General features: G+C 39.6%; 2 protein-coding genes across 7 annotated transcripts in view; one reads left to right on the top strand and one right to left on the bottom strand.

The window, feature by feature from the left end:
• The window catches only part of ENTPD7 (ectonucleoside triphosphate diphosphohydrolase 7), a 106,567-nt gene extending 103,536 nt beyond the window's left edge, over positions 1-3,031 (top strand). For 5 of the 6 annotated variants that reach the window (XM_032491118.1, XM_032491119.1, XM_032491116.1 and 2 more), the window contains one exon: positions 1,316-3,031. In XM_032491118.1, coding sequence (XP_032347009.1) covers positions 1,316-1,541 — 226 coding nt within the window. In that variant the 3' untranslated portion in view covers positions 1,542-3,031. The remainder of the gene's footprint in view (positions 1-1,315) is intronic. The other variant, XM_032491121.1, reaches the window with a different exon arrangement.
• Positions 3,032-4,455: 1,424 nt separating this feature from the next.
• Positions 4,456-20,919, bottom strand: LOC102504084 (cytochrome c oxidase assembly protein COX15 homolog). The gene is made up of 9 exons (XM_006182910.3): positions 20,741-20,919; positions 19,306-19,496; positions 17,532-17,654; positions 16,840-17,026; positions 14,997-15,164; positions 12,900-12,981; positions 11,257-11,411; positions 9,696-9,809; positions 4,456-8,747 (listed from the first exon to the last, which is right to left on the bottom strand). The coding sequence occupies exons 1-9, from the start codon at positions 20,828-20,830 to the stop codon at positions 8,616-8,618; spliced, it is 1,242 nt and encodes a 413-aa protein (XP_006182972.1). The 5' UTR covers positions 20,831-20,919; the 3' UTR covers positions 4,456-8,615.
• Positions 20,920-20,964: the final 45 nt, after the last annotated feature.

The raw sequence follows: 20,964 nt of genomic DNA, 5'->3' as shown, positions 1-20,964 counted from the left end.
AGAACAAAGGATGTGAGATGCTTTTAGGGGGGATATTTTCATCAAACTGGTAGCCTGATGTCTTGCTCTTATGCACCGTAAGAAATTTGGAATAGTTTTTAGATACTCTCTCCCCTGGACCATTTCAGATAAACTAAGATGAATGCTTAATCTTTGGTGCCTGTTTCTCTAAACTCAGTACTGTCAGAAGCCAGGCAGGTGAGAGAAGTGGGCAGCTGCAGAGTATGTGCACCAAATGAAAGGCTGATTATTGTGAAGAAGTGCTGTCCAGCATCTGCCAGCTCTCGTTTGTCAAGAGAAGCCTAAATATATATATATCTCTCTATATATATCTATAGAGATATATATATATATATATATATATTTTTTTTTTTTTAAGTGGGGGTACTGGGGATTGAACCCAGGACCTCATGTATGCTAGGCACACGCTCTACCACTGAGCACACCTGTGCCCCCCCTCCCAACCTCCTGAAATCCACATTTTATGTGCAGTCTTTCCATTTGGAAATTCACATTTTAAAAAGACACTGCAGGTCAAACAAAATGCACATGGATCTGGTATCTGGACCATGAGAGAAGGGCTTCTGTTCTACACAGGCAGGCCACTGCACTGTCTCTGTTTTTTTTCTTTTCTTTTTTCTTCTTCAGATTACAATACAATTGATTAGGTAACAGCTTTTTCTAGATATGTCCTAAACCCTCAGGAAGCACAGCAACTTTTTTTAAATATAAGATTTAGATATACTTTGATTTCTTTTTTTAATTTTAATTTTTTTTACTTTTTGGTAGAGGGGAGGTAATTAGGTTTTTTCATTCATTCATTCATTATTTTTAAATAGAGGTACTGGGGATTGAACTCAGCACCTTGTGCATGCTAAGCACATACTCTACCACCAAGCTAAACCCTCCCCACCACTGTAGTTTCTTGATTGGACTCAGGGGCCACCCTACCCTCATTAGTACCATATTTACAATCTGTAGGCCAGGGTGGTATGAGGTCACCGTTAAGACATGTTACAGATGACCTGCCTTGTCTTACTATTCATTTTTATGGCTTCTAATTTTGTCCCCAGATTCTGAAGGGTATAGGCCTGTGAGGCTCCCTCTGTAGGGCACGGAAAGAAGGTTCAGGAGGAATCACATGTACCAGCTCTGGGCCTGTGGACGTGCTTCAGCTTTCCTTTCTTTGTGGAGCTGGTTTATAGCATGTTTACATGGATGGAGTAAATGGGATAAAACCACTGGGCCTTTTAAATCAGCATAAATATTTCCCTCTCAGACTAACATTTCTTTCTACCTTCAACCTCTTCCTTAGGGATCGACGGCAGGAAGGTGTCCGACAGGCCCATGGTAGCTGGTTCCGTCTCTCCTTTGTCTACAACCACTATCTCTTCTTTGCCTGTATCCTAGTGGTGCTACTGGCCATCATCCTATACCTTCTGCGACTACGCCGAATTCATCACCGACAAACCCGAGCCTCAGCCCCACTGCTGTGGATTGAGGAAGTGGTGCCCATGATTGGGGTACAGGTGGGGCCGTGAGGCTGGACAAGTTCTCGAGAAGCTCAGCTACCCCAGAGTTGCTGCCCATCAAATTCCACCACTTCCTGATACTGGCCTCAGATGCTGTTTTGCCTGACGTGGATATTTGGCCTTGGAATTTCTACTTTAATATCTACTTTAATTCCATCACAATATCCAGGTCCTCTTCTCTGAGAGAAGCTGTAATTTAGTCTGTGAAGAACTAAATGAAAGATTGGTGCTAACAAAGGGGACCAATTTTAGTCCAATTGAAGCATGCTTCTCCTCCTTTAGCTGGGAAGTCTGGTGTTTTCCTGGGATCTTGACTTTTTATCCCTTGCTGAAGCATGAAGTTTGGCATTGGGCACACTATCAGCCTGGCTGAAACCAAATCTGGAGCATCTGATACAAAGCTGAAGACATTCTAGCAAGGGCAGCAGCCCCTTCTTTCTCTGTAACAGAGATATTTTTATGTGGAGATCCACAGCCTTTAATCCAAGATCTTTCTTTGCAGTTCAGTGGAACAGGTATGAATTTCCAGGCAACCAAAATACAACCTCCTCACTTACTTGACAAAGAAGCCATTATGGGTGTGGTCCAAGATCCCTGACATACCGTTGATGATGTTAGTTTGTGATTTTAAAAGTTAGAACCCTTTCTAAATGAATGGTCCATTGAAGATTTTACTAGTATGTTATCAGATGCCTGGTATGACCAGGATAGAAACATTTTCCATGTCTATGTGCCTCATAGACTGTTTGGGCATTAATTTTTCTTTTTGAGCCTTAAATATGCTTATAGGAATGGAGAAATTGTGATGGGGACTGGAAGCCTAGATTTGTCTGGTTTCAGGTCACTGTCCTCTGGGCCTATTTTTTTGAGTCTTATGTAGGAAGACTCAAAAAGAGTTCCTTTATTTCACTGCAAAGGTCAGTATGTAGTTGGAGAAGGGATGTATCTGGGCTGTTTTTAAAGAAAGAAAGAACAGTATCAGGATGGTGGGCAAAGGCAATACATTCCAAGTTCTTATTAATGTTTTTCTGAGAAATAGAAGTTTTCTTCATTAAACTCTTGGAATATCTGAAAAGAAGCAAATCTCAAACTTTGGGATGAACAGATAAATCTGTTAATAAGCCACGTAGCAACTTTCAGAAATTAAGAGATTTCTCAATCACAAACAGCATTTCTATTAATGAGAGAGAAAAAGCTGTAGTAATTACATTCTCATCTGCGACCCTTCAGGAGCTTTGCTTCTTGTCTACATTGAGTCTTTAAATTGCATTAGGATTTCTTTTTCATCAACTCCCACCTTCCCTCATGGAACCCTCTTTATGCTTTGTCCTTTCCTCTGCATAGCTTTGAATGTCCTGCCCAAGAATATTCTCCGAGTTGAAGTAGTTTTCTTTTTTGTCAGCTCTGAGTTCTGGGATTACACGAGTAGGGGAAAGGTCCTTGACTTTAAAGGGAAAAAAAGTGGAATTCTTTTTTTTTTTCCTTTTGCGGGGGGGGGGGGGTGATTAGGTTTATTTATTTACTTATTCATTTATTTTTGGTGGTGGTACTGGGGATTGAACCTAGCACCTCATGCATGCTACACATGCATACCACTTTAGCTATACCCTCCCCCCTAAAAAAGTGGAATTCTTAAAAAATAAATTCCATACTGGGAGCAGAAAGGAATTAAATGCTTCATAAAACAGAAAAATAAGTCAAGATCCTCCTAGAAGTAAACTGAGATGAAGGTAAGTATACTGAGTCTTGGTAGGAGAAAAGATGATGAGTCTTGAATAGTTTTCAAATTAGATAAAAATGGATCTAACAGAGTCTTACAGTTTCTTTGGAAATACTTTTTACTTAGGGCCTATGTCACAGCAATTTCCTTTAATTTTTAAGATTTCTAAATTGCCTTGATTTTCTTTGACTTCTCATCTTTGTGTCTGTACTGTGAGCAAGCCCTCGCCTTATGAGTGCTGCTTATAAAGCGTGTTTGCTAGCCACTGCCTACTCAGGTAACTCTTTTTCTCCTCACCTTGGAGAGACCATATTTTTGGTTTTCTACCTAATTGGCTAACAGTGATCACATTTGTGTGCTCAGAATGAAGTTGAAGCATGGAGAAGGTGGTGATTAGTCCCAATTGAAAGCTCTTATTAGTAAAGTTATTCTTTATCCTAGTCATGATCATTTTAGCTACCATTTGCAAAGCACTTACTGTGTACCAGACACTCCATTAAGAATTTTATGTATATTATTTAATCATCATGACCACCTTTCAGATTGATATTACTGTGTTCTTTTTATAGTTGAGAAACTCAGGATACCTGATTATCATTTTTTTCCATATAAATGTATTTCTTATTCTTAATTTATTTCAATTAGTCTTTGACTTTGTTTTTAGTTTGTTATATCCTGTTTATTATTTTAATGGTATAGGATCTGGGCTTGTCTTTATTACTATGAGTAAGATGTCTCAGAGTTCCATGGTATGAAAAAAAGAAGGACAAATTTTGGTCATGCCCCTCAGAAAAACTGAATATTTGCCTTGGTATTGGATCCTGTGCTTCTTCCGTTGCTCCCAATGAAAATTTTTAAATGAAACCATTTATCCCTTGCTGAGGGCCAATTACTTATATAGACTGCTTTCTCATAATGAACTAGTCTTGCTTATAGAATTAGTATATCTTACTTTTAACCCCCTTTTAGCCCTAAGTTTTTTAGTTTTTAAAGAATTTTAAAGAAAGACTTCTTTTCTTTTTGCATTTCTGAATTTTGAGTAGTTCCCCTGTGAAAATAATTATGGTTTCATAAAATTCACATTCCATTTGTTTCTTTGAATCTTACCAAGCAGTCTTCCTTATAACAGCAACAGTGAACCTCAATGGTTTTAGTGCTTTTATAACTGAGACAGGTCACAAATGTGAAAATCAAGTCAGTGGCTTGTAGGAGTGATGTTTTATTATTCTTTATGATGGCATAACCCATCACTTTTCTCTGAATTCTTGTCATAAGACATAGTGAAAATATGTATAATACTCAATTATATGGTATTACATTCACTTAAGTTGCAGTTACCTTTAAGCCAAATTATACCATCTTTCTCTCTGTACCTTAGCTCCTTCATTTTCCTTGGTCTAGGAAATTTTAATCACTTTCCACCAACTTGTATTTATTCTTCTAATGTTATCCAAAGTATTCTGCCTCTGTCCTCAGCTTAAGAGCTTCCTTTAACTTCAAAGGCCTTAGGCAACAATTATTAAAATGTAATTGACTCTACCATAAACTTGCTAAGCTAGTCATTTTAGGCATTAACATTTATTATCACCTCCATATTTACATTTACATAAGCTCTCATTGCTATTATTGAAAGATGCCCCTCCCCCCTGCCCCAAAGTCCTATTCTCCTGGTTTTGTGTTTTGCTTTTCATCAGGAGAGAAACACAAGTAAGTGGTGTGATTTAGGGCAAAAAACACTGGGCTTCTGAGCAGTAGATCTGAATTCTAGCCGTGGCTTTGTCATTAACTAGCTACGGTACCCCCAAGCAAGTCACCTGCCCTCTTTTGTTCATTTCTGATCTATAAAACAAGGTGGCTAGACAAGATGATCTGAGGCCAGTTCCCAAGGGAGAACCACTGGCCTAAGGAATTAAAGGCAAAGAAAGCAGAGAAGGGATAGGTTTCAGGAAGAGGATTGTGGCCTTTGGTTTAGAAGACCAGGCTGCCCAGAAAAGCCAGTGGTCCTCTCCTACTTTCTCCATAGCCCCTGACATTAAGGTTGGAGAGAATGGAGTTTCCAGCAGCAATCATTATACATCAATTTCAGAAAACGAGATTTTTAAAGCTAAGATTTTAGATGTTTTCTGATTAACCCCCTTGATTTTATGGATGATTAAACTGATGCCCAGAGCAGCAGTAATACATGCAAATGAAATGCTCATTGACAGAATCTTCCTGTAAGACTATGTATTTCAACAGAATATATATAATAGAGCTGAATGCAACTAACCATGCTCAATCTTTATAACTACTTCTGATATTTGATTGTTCACATTTAGGAATAAAATATGAAAAAATACTTTCTTAGAAATAGTATCAGGTTTCACTACATCTATTCCAGCTCCTGTATTTCTTTTAATACTTTAAAATTTCAGATGTCTCTTTTTTAAACAATTTGCTTAATTTTGTACTATTTTCTTAACTACAGCATCTAAGCAATTCATGTGATGGTTACAATCTAAATAATTTAAGGTATAAATGTTTATTAAATCTACCTCATTAAGGAACTTGGTTGTAATTCTTGGGCAATTCCTAGAATCCTTTACGGAAACAGTGCTGTTTCTTTTTGCTGTTTTTAAACTTTTCAAACCAATTCAGAACTGGTATCTAATTTCCCTTTCTGCTGTGGTATGTGGTAAAACTTCAGCTGGAATTAATTAAGGCAGAAGTAGGAGCAGATGCTTCAAATGCTCCCAAATTAGTCCCAGGTTATGCTAATTTCAGAGTCCTGCCACTAGGGCCATATGCTCTCTCAAACTTGTGAGGATTTGTTGGTGTTACAAAAAATATTTGTTTAAAAATGAGTACTTAAAAAAAAATCCTATGGACTTCCCTTGTATTATTATACAAGTGTTTCTCTTTTCCCCGAATATTTCATTGTTTCTCAGTTTGTCAATAGCATTATTAGAGGGACAAAGGAGGAATACATCCATTGACCATTTTAAAAGTCTGAGCAGTAAGGTCCTTTTATATGTAAAATTGAATCATTACTCATACTAGTAAGGCTTTCTATTTTTAAAATGCATTCAATCATTGCTTGTCATTTTTATAAAAACCAAAGTTGAAAAAATTTCTGAATCACAGGATCTTTATAGCCATGCATGCATGACTTCAGGCAAGCTGAGCCTCTCCTTGTGAAGTAGTCACCCTATACCCTCTGGCAGCCTACTCCTCGTTCACCTCTCCAGTGTAAGGTAGCCCTGCTACTTTAACAACCTTAATCCAGAGATCAGGAGCTGATGGTATGGGAACCTGTCCCAGTGACTGCAGTTCCCTTTCCTTAGATAATTCTATCTAGAAGAGGTGATATCCCATTAGCATAACAGGATCAACACAGCAGATTAAATTGGACCGAGGGGAGTGGAGTTCAGAGGGAATGAGAATATCTGGTCAAAACTTTCTAAGGTAACTAGGCCAGTGGTTCTCAAACTCGTCTCCCATTGGAATCACCTGGGGAATTAAAACCTTACAGCTTTCGGAGATTGTGATTTAATTGGTCTTGGGTGAGGCTGGGGCTAGGATTTTCAAAGATTCTAATGTGAGAGAAGTTGAGAACCACTTCTAGCAGGGTCCTGGATTTTTTTTTAAATTAAAGACAAACTGTCTACTTCTATTTTGCTAAGAACCTCTTGAGACTGGTACACTTTATTTCACACTGAAACTCAGAGAATACTGGAGTTGAAAGGGAACTGAGATCATTAGTCCAGAGACTGTACATGGGCAAATGTTAGGTCATTTATGGCTCCCAGATGTGTTTAGCCTGTACAGTGTTCTAAAAAAAAATTTCACATAAAAATCTAGATGTGTGGCTTCTTTAAAAAACCAGATCTGACAACCGTGGACCTGCAGAGCAGCAGCAGGCCAGCGCTCACAGTGGTTGAGCCCCTTAGCTGAGCACTTGTGCTCTCCAGTTTGACAGTTGGCGCCAGTCTGACCCTACCTTGCCTTCTGCAAAACTAAAACTAACTTTCTTCGACTTTTACTCATTGCTCCCAGCTTTGCAGCACAAAGGAAGCTCATTCCTTCTTCCGCATGAAAGGGTTTCAACTTCTCAAGGGTAGGATTCTTGCTCTCTCTCCAAATGTTCTCCTCCAGCTGAATTCCCCCTGTTCCTTCAAGTATTCCCTGTGTGATTAAGGTTCTGGGCTCCTAAATATCCTGGTCCCTTCCCCTGGATACATACTTATTGGTCAATATCCTCCTTAAAAACTTGCAGTGAGGTGTTCTGACACCTCACTATGAGGTGTGACTGACCATGGCTGTGACACTTGTATTGATAAAATCGGAACCACCACCAATCTTTCTCAGTGTCATCACATTGTTGGTTCATGTTGAGCCTGTGGCCAACTGGAATTCCTAAGTCTTTTTATATGAAATGATATGAAGCCAGTTCTCTCTACCCCAAACTTATACATCCTATTTAATTTAAATGAAGACGTTAAATTTATGACCTGTTTAATTTCATCCTGATGGTGTCACTCTGCAACTGTATGAGTTGTGATTGTCATCTGTTATATCAGCAATGCTGAGTTGCTCCATCCTCAAATCTGATCTTTCTGGTGCCTTCATCCAAATTGCTGATTTAAAAAACAAAGCTGAGTAAGACAGAGCCCTGTGAAATATCAATAGAGGCCAAAATCACAAGAATTCATTAATCAACAATTCATTTAAACATCTGAAGAGATGTCCAGGTACTACACCATCAAGGCCATATTTTTCTTATCTATGAGGCTGTTAAGAAACCCTTTCAGGAACTGATTTATTCTATATTCCATTTGTTTGACATAGTGATACCAAAAGAGGAACTAGGTTAGGGCTTTCCCCATTTTTGAAAATCAGGACACTATAAGACAGCAGCTATTTCTTGCTGAAGGCTATCTAGCTACTTTAGGGTGTGCCAGTCCTTCCCTTTGAATCTTCACCTGATGGAAATGAAGTGGAGATCATAAAGGATTTCTCCTTAGGCAGAATTCAGGATTCAGGAAGTCAAGGAGACAGAGATCATGCATGTAGAACCAACAGCTGGCCAACTTAAGAAACCTGAGACAGAGCCCGTTAAGCAAATGGCAGACAACTCTTTCTCTACATTAAATCTGATTTTCAACATGAAAATAGATTTATAAAGGAACCTTTAGTATAACTGTATCTAATGACTTTCTTGATCCAGTGATTGTGCCAAAAACAGGCAAAGAATTTAAATAACCCGACCAATTTGGAAACCACTTGGTATACCAAGGTCATCCTCTCAGAAAAGCCTAAGTTCTTGTGCTCACTGATCATCTCCCAAAAGCAGTTTCAGTCCTAGGAAGTTGATCCTCTGAGAATTATTTTGGGACTCTTCGGAGTTCATTCATGAGCCAAAGGGCAACACTGAGCAGAGCCAGGGAGCCCGACTGGTGAGTGGCAGCCAAAGGAGTTGGAACATACATCAGCAGAGTGGTAATGCCCAAGCCCACCTGTTACAAAGGAAAGGAAGCAGTAAGCGAAGTCAGAACCACACATTCAGAGCTGAACTGACTGGCAGGGATGACAAGATACACACACCCTCCATATTCTCCCATCAGAACATCAAATATATATTTTTGAACTTCACAAGTAAACAGTACTTACAACAAAGGAAATTCAAAGAAAACAGAAAAACCTAAAACTCCCCTTAATTATTCTTCATCCAGCCCAGCTCTCCTCCCAAAAGGTAGCCACTGTTATCAGCTTCTACACACTTGTACTTCTGTATACATGTTTACAGAGAAACATATAACTGTTTGCTTTTAAAAAATATACTGTTCTGTCACTTGCTTTTTTTCACTTAACAACATATTTCTTGAGATCTTATTTTGAACTGCCATACAGTATTCCACAGTAATGGATATACCGAAAGATGTTTAGCTATTTAGGTTGTTTCCACTTTTTCACTATCACAGCAATTCCACAATGCATTTCCTTGGACAAAGCTCTTTGTGCATTAAACTTATTAGGTACTAATAAGTCAATTTGCTTGACCAAAGGATTATACATTTAGCACTTTAAAAGATTTTGCCAAACACCCTCTAAAAAAAGCTATACCACCTCATTCTCTAAGAATATACAAGGATATCCATTTTCCTACACCCACGCCAAAACCTGATTATCTTTTTTTTTTCTATTTTTTTCCAATCTGACAGGTACAAAATGGCACACATTGTTTTAATTTGCTCCTCTCTGATCATGAGTGAGGCTAAACAGCTTTCCATATTTATTGGCCATTCATCATTCTTGAGAGAACTGTGTATTAATTTCCTTTACTTATTTTCTGGTTGGTAACCTTTCAGTCTATTATAATTATTAAAAATATTTCCTCCTAGCCTGTCACCTTTCTATTCTAACTTTGTTTTGGGGACACCTTCAGAACAAAAGCTGGTTTATACCTGTGTGTAGGCCAAAGCTAGCAGAGTTGCTGCTGCTATCTTGGTCCTTCGAGGAAGGGGAATTCTCCGGGAGAGGAAGTAGAGTGCTGTGACGGCAGTAACTGAAGTGATCCCCTGCAGGGAGAGAGTCCTCATCAAGTGCCAGGAAGAAATGTCCTCATCCTCTTGGTTTCTGCTCACCTTCCACGTATCTCCTCCAGATCCACTGAGCAACCAGTAAGCACTTTCCTGTCCCAGGCACAGAGAACCACCTGCACTGCCATCCCTGACCACTCCTCCTCAGCCTCTTCCATGCCCCTCTGCAGTGTGCCACCTCAATGTCAAGCAGACATGGTTCCACCTAAAGTCTCTGCACGTATCACTTTATACACACTTTCTCTCAACCATCTTATCCACCATTCCAATGTGGGTGTCCCCCAGGTCGGCCCTCAGTTTTTAAATCATTCTTTTCAATCTTATCCCTAATTTTATCTCTGCCCTCATCCTGTATTTTTAAAACAGCACATGAGGAGGTTGTCGTGTTGCCAGCTAGTGCTAAAAAAGATTAAAGTCTCATTTTAATTTCTACCCCTTCAGAGAGTCTGGAACTGGCAATGGGGTTTCTGCCCCGCTTCCATGATGTCAAGGAGAATGTTTTTCTATCATTTTCCATACCAATTTCACTTCTTTTCCTTTTCAGAGCTGCCCATGATGACAATTTCAACCAGACTTTACTTATTCCAAAACGCTGTGTGGCCGTGGGGACTGAGCCCACACCAGGAAACACGCCCACGTCCAGCATTCCCTTCGGATATGAGTCCTCTGGACATCCTCTGTCTCTAGCTCAACACTTACTCCACTAGTCCCATTTCTGCTGGTGTGTTTCTAGCATGCCACAGAAGAAACTCTGGGTCTCCTTTGATCTTTCTTCACCTTTATTCCTGCAGCCAATCTTCTATCCCTTACAACCTCTCTCAGAGTCACCATTCTCAAGTCCCAGTCCCACCACGAAGTCCTGAACCCCATCACTCTCACTGCATTACTACAATAGCACTACTGTCTCTCACTGGTCTTTCCCTGCTCCAATTTATTATACCCAGGCCACCAAGCCAATCTTAACATGACCCCCAGCAAGCCCTTAATAAATATCAGCTTCAATAACATAAGGAGTATTGAATAAAATGGTGCTCTCAGCTCCTTGGGGTGTTGGTTCAGTGCTGACAGCTATGTGCTCAGCAACCACTGTCTTTGCACTCTCTTCTCTACTCAGCCTCATTTCTGCTAAAATGATTCTCCTCTGCATGTGCAGGATTGAGGGGAGTTATCATTTGCCAGATGGTAAAAGGCATATTGAACTTTAAGAAGCTGGCAGTGTTCTGAAAGTCAGAATTTGGCTAGAGGAGGTGTGGGAAATTAGAACAAAAACATCACATCAGAGAACTGGTACTAAATGTCTTCTAAAAAGAAAAGGAAATTTAGTTCCCATTCTACCGTCTCACTGTTGCCATCAGTGCTCCAGACACCCCAGAGCCTGCGAGAGGCTCCCTGTGCTCAGTAGCCAGAAATCACCAGCCAGACTTACCAGAATCCGGTGGTCAAACTGCACCATGGTGGGATTCTCAAAAACATTCCTCAGGAGAGGGGAGAAGGTAAAGAGATCCTCTGGGATCCAAGATTCTCCCATCTTGGGGAAGGAGTTGTAAACAAGTCCAGCATCCAGCCCTGCCACAAAAGCCCCTGTATTCCAAGGTAAATAGTATTTATTAAAATGAGAGAACACAGAGATCAAATACCAGTTCTGACTCAGTAAAAGCTTATCATCCCAGAACTAGACAAAAGGAACAGTCAGAGAATAGAAAGATCTACAGCAGGGGTTCTCAAATAGGGAATATATATCACAATCACCATGGAAACTTAAAAAACAAACCAAACCCAAACAGCTGCATCCTCACCTGCTCCCAACTCAAGATTCTGGCATGCCTCCCTTAGAGGAGTGGACTAGAACCTCCAGAGGCATATTAGCTTGGAAAAGATCCCGTAGTGATTCTGATGTCCTCCTTCCCTCCACAGCTGAGAACTGCTGATCTATCCTAGAAATGCTCTTCCCCAGACATCTGCATAATGTACTTCTTCACTCCACTCAATGTCACCTTACCAAATCCTATTAAGATGGCTCTCTCCCACCCCTGAATCCCCCTATCTTGCTTTACTTTTCTTTGCAGGACTGAATACTATCTGACATACTATGTTTTATTATTATCTGTCTTCCCCAAGTGCTCAAAAAAACCTTATAAACTAAATCCTGTATAAACACATAAAGAAGGTATCCATGAATTTAATGGATTACTGATCCATTATTTATGATCAAAGAAGATTCAGGTATGTTTAGATCACATTCCTTATTTTTATAAATGGCATTTATAAAGTCAAAACTCATTTTCTTCCACCAAAAAAAGGGGGAAGAGGTTTGGATGATCATTGGTTTGATGGTTTTACTTAGAGCTGTGCTGTCCAATAGAACTTTCTGCAGTATTCTAAATCTGCCATCCAATACAATAGCTGCCAGCCACATGTGGCTACTAAGCCCTTGAAATGTGGTTAACATGACTGAGAAACTAAATTTTAAATTTTATTTAATTTTAATTAAGTTTAATAGTCATATGAGGCTGGTGATTATTGGATAGGGCAGTTCTAGAGTAAGAGAAGTGGAGGTGTGATATAAAGAAGGAGGAAGATCTATGTTAGTCTCTTTGCCCCAATAAACTCCCCACCTGAGGCCATCTTTGAGAGCAGACCTTTTGTCTGATCCATCCTGATACAATGTAATAATAATAATACTCATGTTTATATAATAATAATAGGTAACACTTACATTGACTTTGCTACATGTCAGGTACTGTATTATCATTATCCCATTTTACAAATGAGGTCACTAAGGCCCAGAGAGATTGCACAGTTTGTCCAAGGTCATATAGTTCACAGGTGGTGAAGCCAGGATTTGAACCTTGTCAGTCTAGATCCACGTAGATGCTCAATATTTTGGTTCCACTGACTGGAAAGCAGGATTTTGGGAAGGGAGGAAGGAACAGGAAACAACAGGGTGAAGATGATGGGTATGAGAGAGGCAGATGTGAAAGGGAAATACAAGGATGGAGGAGGAAAAGAAAGTAGGCAAGGGATCCCGCCTGACTGGAAAGTAACGAGGCCATCTTTGATGAGTCCTACCTGAGAGAGCTGTAAGGAACACCAGGCCTGCAGTTCCATGAGCAAATCGTCTCAACCACAAGAGTTGACGGGTTTCAGGCAACTAGAGAAGAAAAATCACACAGATAAACTGACTGGAAGAACTATGAGAGGCAGCAAAGATCTCCCAAGCCACACTCAAGTGACAGTTTGAGGTCAGATCTTCTGAGCCCTCGACTAGGTTAAGTACTCCCAGCAGACAGAATCTAACACGCATCATATCGTATTAAATTTGTACATTTTCTATCTGTCTTCCCTGGTGTCCTGTGAGTTTTGTGAAGGCAGGAACTTCCATATAACTTGCTTATTACTGTAATCTTAGCCCAGTGCTTGGCATATAGGTATTCAATATGTATCTGTTCAGTAACTGAATGATTTGCATTGTTCAGGGGAGAATACTTCACCATGGTTAAAAAGGTGACTTAAGATGCAGAAAAGGATTTTCATGTTGTGTGTGATATTTAGTGTTTAGCAAATATATCAGAATCAAAACTGCATAAAATGCTTAGGGATTCTTGGAGTTAGTGTTTTTGTAAAGCCAAAATTTGTTTTTATTTTTACTGTAGCCAACTTGTGATAATAATCACTGAGTCAATAAATATTTGTTAATAACTTTATAAACAGGTAACCATAAAAATACAAAGTGTTAAAGTGCTGCCCTCAAATGATTTACAATCTAGTATGTGAAGAGTTAGGTATCATTACTAAGATTTCATAGGACAGCGCATCAGCACTGTCCAGTCGGGTGTTCTGGGATGGTGGAAATGTTCTACTGTCTGCGCTGCCCAACATGTGGCTAATGAGGACTTGAAATGAGGATAAAGCCACTGAAAGTTAGATAAAAAGTTAATTTTATTTAAAGTTTAAGTAAATAACAAGTTTGTTTAAGTAAAGTTAATTTAATTTAAATTAGAATTTAAATAGCCACATGTGGCTCACAGCTACTGTGCTGGACAGCATAGCACTTATACAGTTGACTATCATCTAAGATCCTTTCTGTAATTAGTGGCATATAATTAAACAAAAAAAGAAAAACAATTGATAACTAAAAAATCACTGGTAATCTTTAAGAGTACCACTTCAGTAGAGAGGGTTTAGGAGAGTGTGGGTATATGTTTAAGTGTCGGGGTGAATGTGTCGATGTGTATGTATATGGGTGGGTGCGGAAGCCAGATGACAAGAATTGGAAAGAAAAAATGGGTTGTCAGGATGTACAGCTATAGATGTAGGCAATTCATTTTAGAAGTCTGGCTTTGAAAGTAAGGAGAATAGGAATTATTCAGATGTGGATTGTCTACTATATCAATATTTCAACCTCCTCCGTTTCCCTGTGAGGAGGACTGCCTAGTCAGCATCTCCTGTCCTTATTGGGATCCAGACTGCTGGCTCCAGGGAGCTACTAGATTCTACTTAAAAATCTTACTGTCATCCCAAACTTCACTCCATGAACACGTTATCCAGGCCAATCATGACTTCAATATCTAAAATAATACTCATTTAAAAAATACCTAGAATTTTTCTTTAAGCAGCATACAAAGAAAATACTTTTCGGCAAGATCACTAAGGTTTACTATATTGTTAGACATGATGAATGGTAGGGTCCCCATGTAAAGAACAAACAACCCAACGTGGCTCTACCACTGAAGGTCCGCAAGTAGCTCTCTTTCTGGCCTTCCTCACCTCTCCATCCACCATCCCTCTGGGAGTCAGAAGTAAAGTGGTTGGGGTATCTCTTGTTTTTGTACTCTTACCCTCTTTTTCCAAAATTTATGTTTTTACCTTTCCCGATAGGCAATGCTGACAAAATATTTGGCTCCAAGACTAATTCTCCTTTGAATGAGTTCCTCCAGCCCAAAAGAATAATTGAAATTTTTACTTTGTGGTCTCAAAGCTATTCAGAGTCCCAAAGTTAAGTGTTTCTCTAAACTTTGGTTATATCTAGTTTCTGGTAAATTAATAGATGTTACTAAGGGAATGTGTACATTTTGACGTACAACTTCCCATCAGTACCAGAATTTCTGCTTCTCTGACCCTGCCAGCATCTGTGCACATGTGGTAACAATACAGACTGACTTTTACCTTGTGTTGAGGGAGCAGCAGTGAGAGCGAGGTCCACAAGCTGGCACAATAAAGAACAAGGGCTGATCCCAGGTGGGCAGCAAGGCGGTACTGACTGACCCGAGGGATGTCATGGGAATCTGGTTTTTCTTCTAATCCACTTTTCACCATATACCATCCCAGAAGACCCTACAACCAAAAAGAGAAGAGGCCAGTAAAACAAGGTTGAAGCTGTCTATTCAACTTTACTCTCTCAGAAAGTGAGTACTCCTACCTGACCCCTCCTTTCCATATCCTCCCATTATCTCCAGTGTCCCAGGAATCATCCATTTTCCACATATAGCACCATGAATACTTAACTACTGTTTAGAGCAACATTTTATTGAAGTAGAATCCATAGAAAAGTACACAAAAGCATATTTGTGGGCAAAACCATCACATACTTGACATACTTTAACATTATGTAAACCTGTGAAATATGAGAATAAAAAAGGGAGTTGCTTCTATAAAAACTAGACTGAATGCTTAGGAAAAGCACGACAAAGGTAACTGCTTAAAAACAATTACTGTTACATTAGGTGGGAATAGACAACTATAAAAGTTTTGAGGGGGAAGTAAAAAACCTGTAAGGTTTTTCAGGCAAATTACTTTGGAAGTGTCTAAATTCCTATACCTCTTAAAAAAAAAGAGGGTAATGAAAGTATCTAAATTTAAAAGTTTAAGGCATGTATTATTTAAAAATTTTTTTATTTTGTTTTATTGAAGTCTAGTTGATTTACAATGTTTCAGGTACATAGCAAGGTGATTCAGTTGTACATATACATATGTAAGTATTCTTTTTCAGATTACTTTCCATTATAGGTTATTACAAGATATTAAATATAGTCCCCTGTGCTATATAGTAGGTCTTTGTTGTTTATTTTATATATAGTAATTTTTATATATAGTTAATATCTGCAAACCCCAAACTCCTAATTTATCCTTCGCTCCCCTTCCCCTTTGGTAACCATAAGTTTGTCTTCTATGTCTGTGAGTCTGTTTCTGTTTTGTAAATAAGTTCATTTGTATCATTTTTTTATCATTTATCATTTTCCACCACATATTTGGAATCATATGATATTTGTCTCTGACTTACTTCACTTAGTATGATATCTCTAGGTCCATCCATGTTGCTTTAATTAAGATAGGTATTATTATTCTGTGATTCCGTTTGAACTGACTTTTTCAATTAACCAGACAACTGTCAGTTCCAGTTATAGATTAGATACAGCCGTTTCACCCCGACCCTCCCGAGCCAGTAGAATCGTGTCAGAGGATTCTCCTGCCTCTTCTAAATAGATACTCCTCAGGAAGTCTTTTTAGGTATTTCTTTCCCCCTTTACGATTACCCTGGATGTTCTAGTTATCTTGATTTCATCTGCATAGGACATCGGAAGATGAAGGAGTATACAGTGTGATCTGCCAGCCCCCACTTTCTCCCTCCTATAACCCTAGCTGCCACCTTCAAATTTCTGCCTCCCTGGGAATCTGTCATAAGTTGGGTTTTGTTTTGTTTTGTTTTCTAAAACAAACATTCATTTTGTTTTACCTACCCTCCGCTAGTGTCTACTAGACTTTTAATGTTTCACTTTTTACTATCTGTTTCTATTGCCTCTATTTTGTCTCTTCCATCTCCCTCCTACAGAGGTTAGACAACTTGCCCTACTAAGTGACAGAGCTGGGCCTTGAAGCCAGGTCTATGATACTAAAATCCATGCTTTTACATTCTCTGTTATATTGCCTCAAAGATTACTTCCTTAAAAACAAAGCCAACCGGGACACTCCTGAGAACATCTCTGGTTTCCCAAACTTAAGTAAATCTCACCTGGAAGCAGACTAAACCACAGAGGGCAAGAACACGTCCTTTTAGGCCACGGTTGAGCCAGCCCTTTCTCCAAAAGTAGACAGCAGGCAGGATGTATGCGAGGCCTACAAGGCGACCCCACATTCGGTGTGAATACTCCATGTACCAGATGAACTTGAATTCTGCCAATGTCATACTGTGATTCAAACTGGGTGAAAAGGGAAGTGAAAAAATAAGAAAGAGAAAACATCTATCTGATGTTTATTTCCTGCTGGAATGCAGGAACATCCTCGGTTTTGAAGCTTGATCCATCTGCCCGCTTCCTCATCAGCTATGTCAGAATCTCTCTGGAACTGGAGGTTTAGAGTAGGGAGCTTGCTAAACTTAACTGAGCCAAATATCAAGAAATAATAGGCCTCTCTTGCTCCCTCATCTTTGGAGACAGCCCACACTCTGTCTATGGAGTGTGTATCCACTTTTAGTTTAACCTGAGCACTCAACCGCCACACCTCATGGCCTTTCTCTTGCCTTCTGAAACAGCCTACACTCTACGTAGTACATATCTCTCTAAGTAAATCTACCTTTACTCAAAAAAAAAAAAAAAAAAAAAAGAAAGAAAGAAAGAATAGAACCTAACCATTCTGAAATGTTTAAATAAGCCAAAGACTGAGTGGGCCCAGTGTGATGTTTACCTGATTTTCTATAATACTTACATTTTAAATTCTGGAAACTGCTGGTATTTTTGGAATTCTGCTTCCCACTCCTCTTGGCTTGTAGGTGGCTTCATCTCTTTTATTAAATGCCAATCTACCATTGAGAGGCCAGACTCTGTCAATCTTAAGAAAGGAAAGAAATTTGAGAGTGCATATATGGGCACCACACTGGATTACTCATAAACGGTTTACAGCAGCAAATGGATCTGAGCTTAACCCCTCCAAAGGTAAACACATCGTTTCACTGTTTCCTCTTCTGACAACCTGCTCTCTTCTTACTGCTTAGAATTCTGTGAGAAACAGCTGCCATAAACAAATTTCTTTACTCTTTGTTCTTTTTCATTTAACTCTCCTTATTTCTTTCACTAGTATTCTGTGACAGATAAAATCAACCCTCAGGCCAAAGAAATGTGCCCTAAAGGCATAACCAATATTATTTACACAGGGAGAAGAGATCTGCTACACATATTAAATGGTTTAGGTTACTGACTGAATTTAAAGACAATAAAACTCAAATTTGTCGCAGTTTCCCGTAATAGCCTATATAACACGTAGGTACTTTGAAATAAGGGCACAAGGAATGTGGAGAGAATTTGAAGAATACATATTTTATTAGCATTAGAAAGGAGCTCCAGTGGTGCGATCAGTTAGCGTGCAGTACTTACACAACACTAGAAAGTATTTTCACCAAAAGGGTTAGGCTTCCTAAAGTAAAAGGTTGATTTCAAGTAATGAAATGTACAAGACAAGCCTGGAACATCTTATCATCCAAAAAGCAAGGAATTAAACGTTACTAGGGTCCTGTCAAAAAGACTCTGGAGCCAATGTGAAGAGGCTCCCACTGACTAAAGATGGGACAATTTGAGCACATCATCATTAGTACAATGACTGAAACCTATTAGAAATTTTAAACCTATGAGGTCTTAATACTTAAAAACACATTATTGGTCACCTCTGGTGAATGCTTGGGAACCAATTTATTATTCTAAAAATTGGTAAATAAAGGGAAAGAATCAACTGTTTGTCCTGCCTTTCCTAAAAAACTGTACCTTCAGATAACCAAATTGTTAATCAAAGTTTCTCTTTACAGTTGAGCTAATAAAATATTACAATTTCACGACTCTAATGAAATAATGGATTTAGGCTATGGTCATCAATGGCTGATGACATCTCTAATAGACACTAGATATTTATGAATGCTCTAATCACCTATGAAGTATACCACCCCTTGACCCCAATTTGAATCTGATCAAGCAACAAGTGGTTTACAAGAAATACAAGGGACAATGGAACTTGTTAAACACCACAAGTATGCAATCAGCAAAATCCAGACTGTGGGAAACGCCATAGGACAAATTACTTGGGTTTCTTCAACAATCAAAAAGTACTATAAAGGGGGTTGGGGTGGTGGAGGGAGTAGAATCCAAATCTATAAAATCTCTTTATAGATTTAAAGAGACCCAAGAGGCACAGGAACCATTTGTGCTTAATTCAAACTACAAAAATTTTTAGACAAATTTGAACTGAGTGTAGGGGAAAATATACACACAAAATACACAGCTAACAGTTAAGACCTGAACAAGTCTTTATCAAAGTCTCCTCCTAATAAAACCCTAAACTGTTCTACAGCTGGGCAAGCCAACACACACGTTCCCTCTGTAGGCGTAAAATGAGGGAGCTAGACTAGATGTTTTCTAAGGTCCTTTCCCCCTCTGTCATCCTGCACTTCTACTGATGACCCAAATAGCTGACTCGCTATGAGCAAATTACTCACCTAGTTACTCCACCAAGAATAACTGCTCCAGCCACTGTTCCACTGCAGACCAGGAGCCATCGGCCCACCACCCGCTCAGCAGCCTTTGAAGGAAGGGACACTGCACCCCTTCCAGATTGCAGCGCTACTTCAGAGATTGTGCTGTATTGCCCTGGCCTCAAGGGGTGCCTGATGCCACAGCTGCAACCATACTAAGAATCAAGAGAGACAAATTACAACTAGAGAAAGAAAAGGCCTCACTCCACTGCTACTCATGCTCAATCTCACTGCAGTGGAATGTCCTGAATTGCCACATCTCCACTGCTACTGCCCTGGTAAATCATGGTCTCTTATCTGGATTACTGCAACCACCCCCCAACTGCTTTTCCTGTCTCTAGTCTTGCCTCACTCTAATCCATGCCCACACTATATGAATCTCCTGATATCTGCATACTTCCCCCAGATTTAACTCTACACCTAAATGTGGATCATTTTCTTTCTCCTATGGGTCTTTATGCATGATTTTTCTCTGACTGGGGCACTACTTGTCCCCAGACTGATAATACCTACTGCAGATCTCTGCTCAGATGTCACCTCCTCTAGGAAGTGTTCCCAGACTCTCCCATGTCTGTAACAGGTCACTCTCACAGCACATTGTACCTGTCCATCATAGCCCTTAACACCCTGTAATGTACCATTCAGTACACAGTACATGAGATTTGTCTCTACCTCCCACTAAGCTATGAGCTATGGGACAGCAGTGCCTGGTGGGTCTGGCCCTTTCCCTCCTGCAACCTTTGTTTCAAAGAGTTCCCTTACATAACAAGATCTTAATAAAGATTTGACAAATGGGAATTACAAATTAATGAACTGACTTCCTCGAGGGCAGGAGACTTGGTATTTTCTTTCACTTCCCAGGTCCTAACACATAATAATCACTCAATAATTATTAGTTTAGCGAACTCACACTCTCTTCTGATTCTGAGTCCAAAGGCCCATGTTCTGTTTCCTGCTTCTAATTAACTAAGTAACTTTAGACAACTTAAATCAAGCCTCAATTTCCTTCTCTGTATAATGGGGTTATAGTCTCTAATCTGACTACCTGGGAGCTTTGAGTAAAAATCAAATATATGGGTAAAAACTATTGAACTTTAGCTATAAGCTAAGCCTCGATGTATATTAAATTATTTAATCCTCACCACAACCCTTATGAAGTAGGCACTCTTATCCCCATTTTGCAGATGAGTAAATTGAGGCACAAAAAAGTTACCTAATTTGACTAATACACAGTTAGTAAGTGGCAGATCCGTATCCGAACTCAGGGGACCCGGACACAAGGAAATGCAGGGTGGACTCTAAGGAACTACGGAAACTTGACGTGCGGGATCTATCTTCTCTCTCCTGGCCCTTTCACGCCATGCCCCCTTCCGTGACTGAGTCCGCTGCAGTGCAGTACCTGTGTTCTAGGCACCGCCCTAGGAACCAAGAGTCGGAGACACGGGCTCCCCATCAAGGCCTTCAAGGGCAGAAAGAGTAATCGCTGCATACTGAGGACAGTGCGCGGCCGCCACCTCCAAACCTTCGCGCTCAGCGGTCGCCTTTTTCCGCCACCAACTGGAAAAGCACTTCCAGGTCACGCAGAACAAGCCCCTCCTTAAAAGGTCAGGACGAGCAGAGACT

Source organism: Camelus ferus, chromosome 11, assembly GCF_009834535.1.
Source record: "Camelus ferus isolate YT-003-E chromosome 11, BCGSAC_Cfer_1.0, whole genome shotgun sequence".
In the NCBI taxonomy this organism is placed as follows: Eukaryota; Metazoa; Chordata; class Mammalia; order Artiodactyla; family Camelidae; genus Camelus; species Camelus ferus.
Note: the sequence above shows the minus strand (reverse complement) of the source record. Positions and strands in the feature narration are given on the sequence as shown.

Coding starts and splice junctions, on each gene's coding strand:
- LOC102504084 (XM_006182910.3), bottom strand. CDS start 20,830: ATGCAGCGATTACTCTTTCTGCCCTTGAAGGCCTTGATGGGGAGCCCG. Junction 17,655..19,305: donor ATTCTTGGTGGAGTAACTAG/GTGAGTAATTTG, acceptor TCCTTTCTTAAG/ATTGACAGAGTCTGGCCTCT. Junction 15,165..16,839: donor GTGGTTTAGTCTGCTTCCAG/GTGAGATTTACT, acceptor TTTTGGTTGTAG/GGTCTTCTGGGATGGTATAT.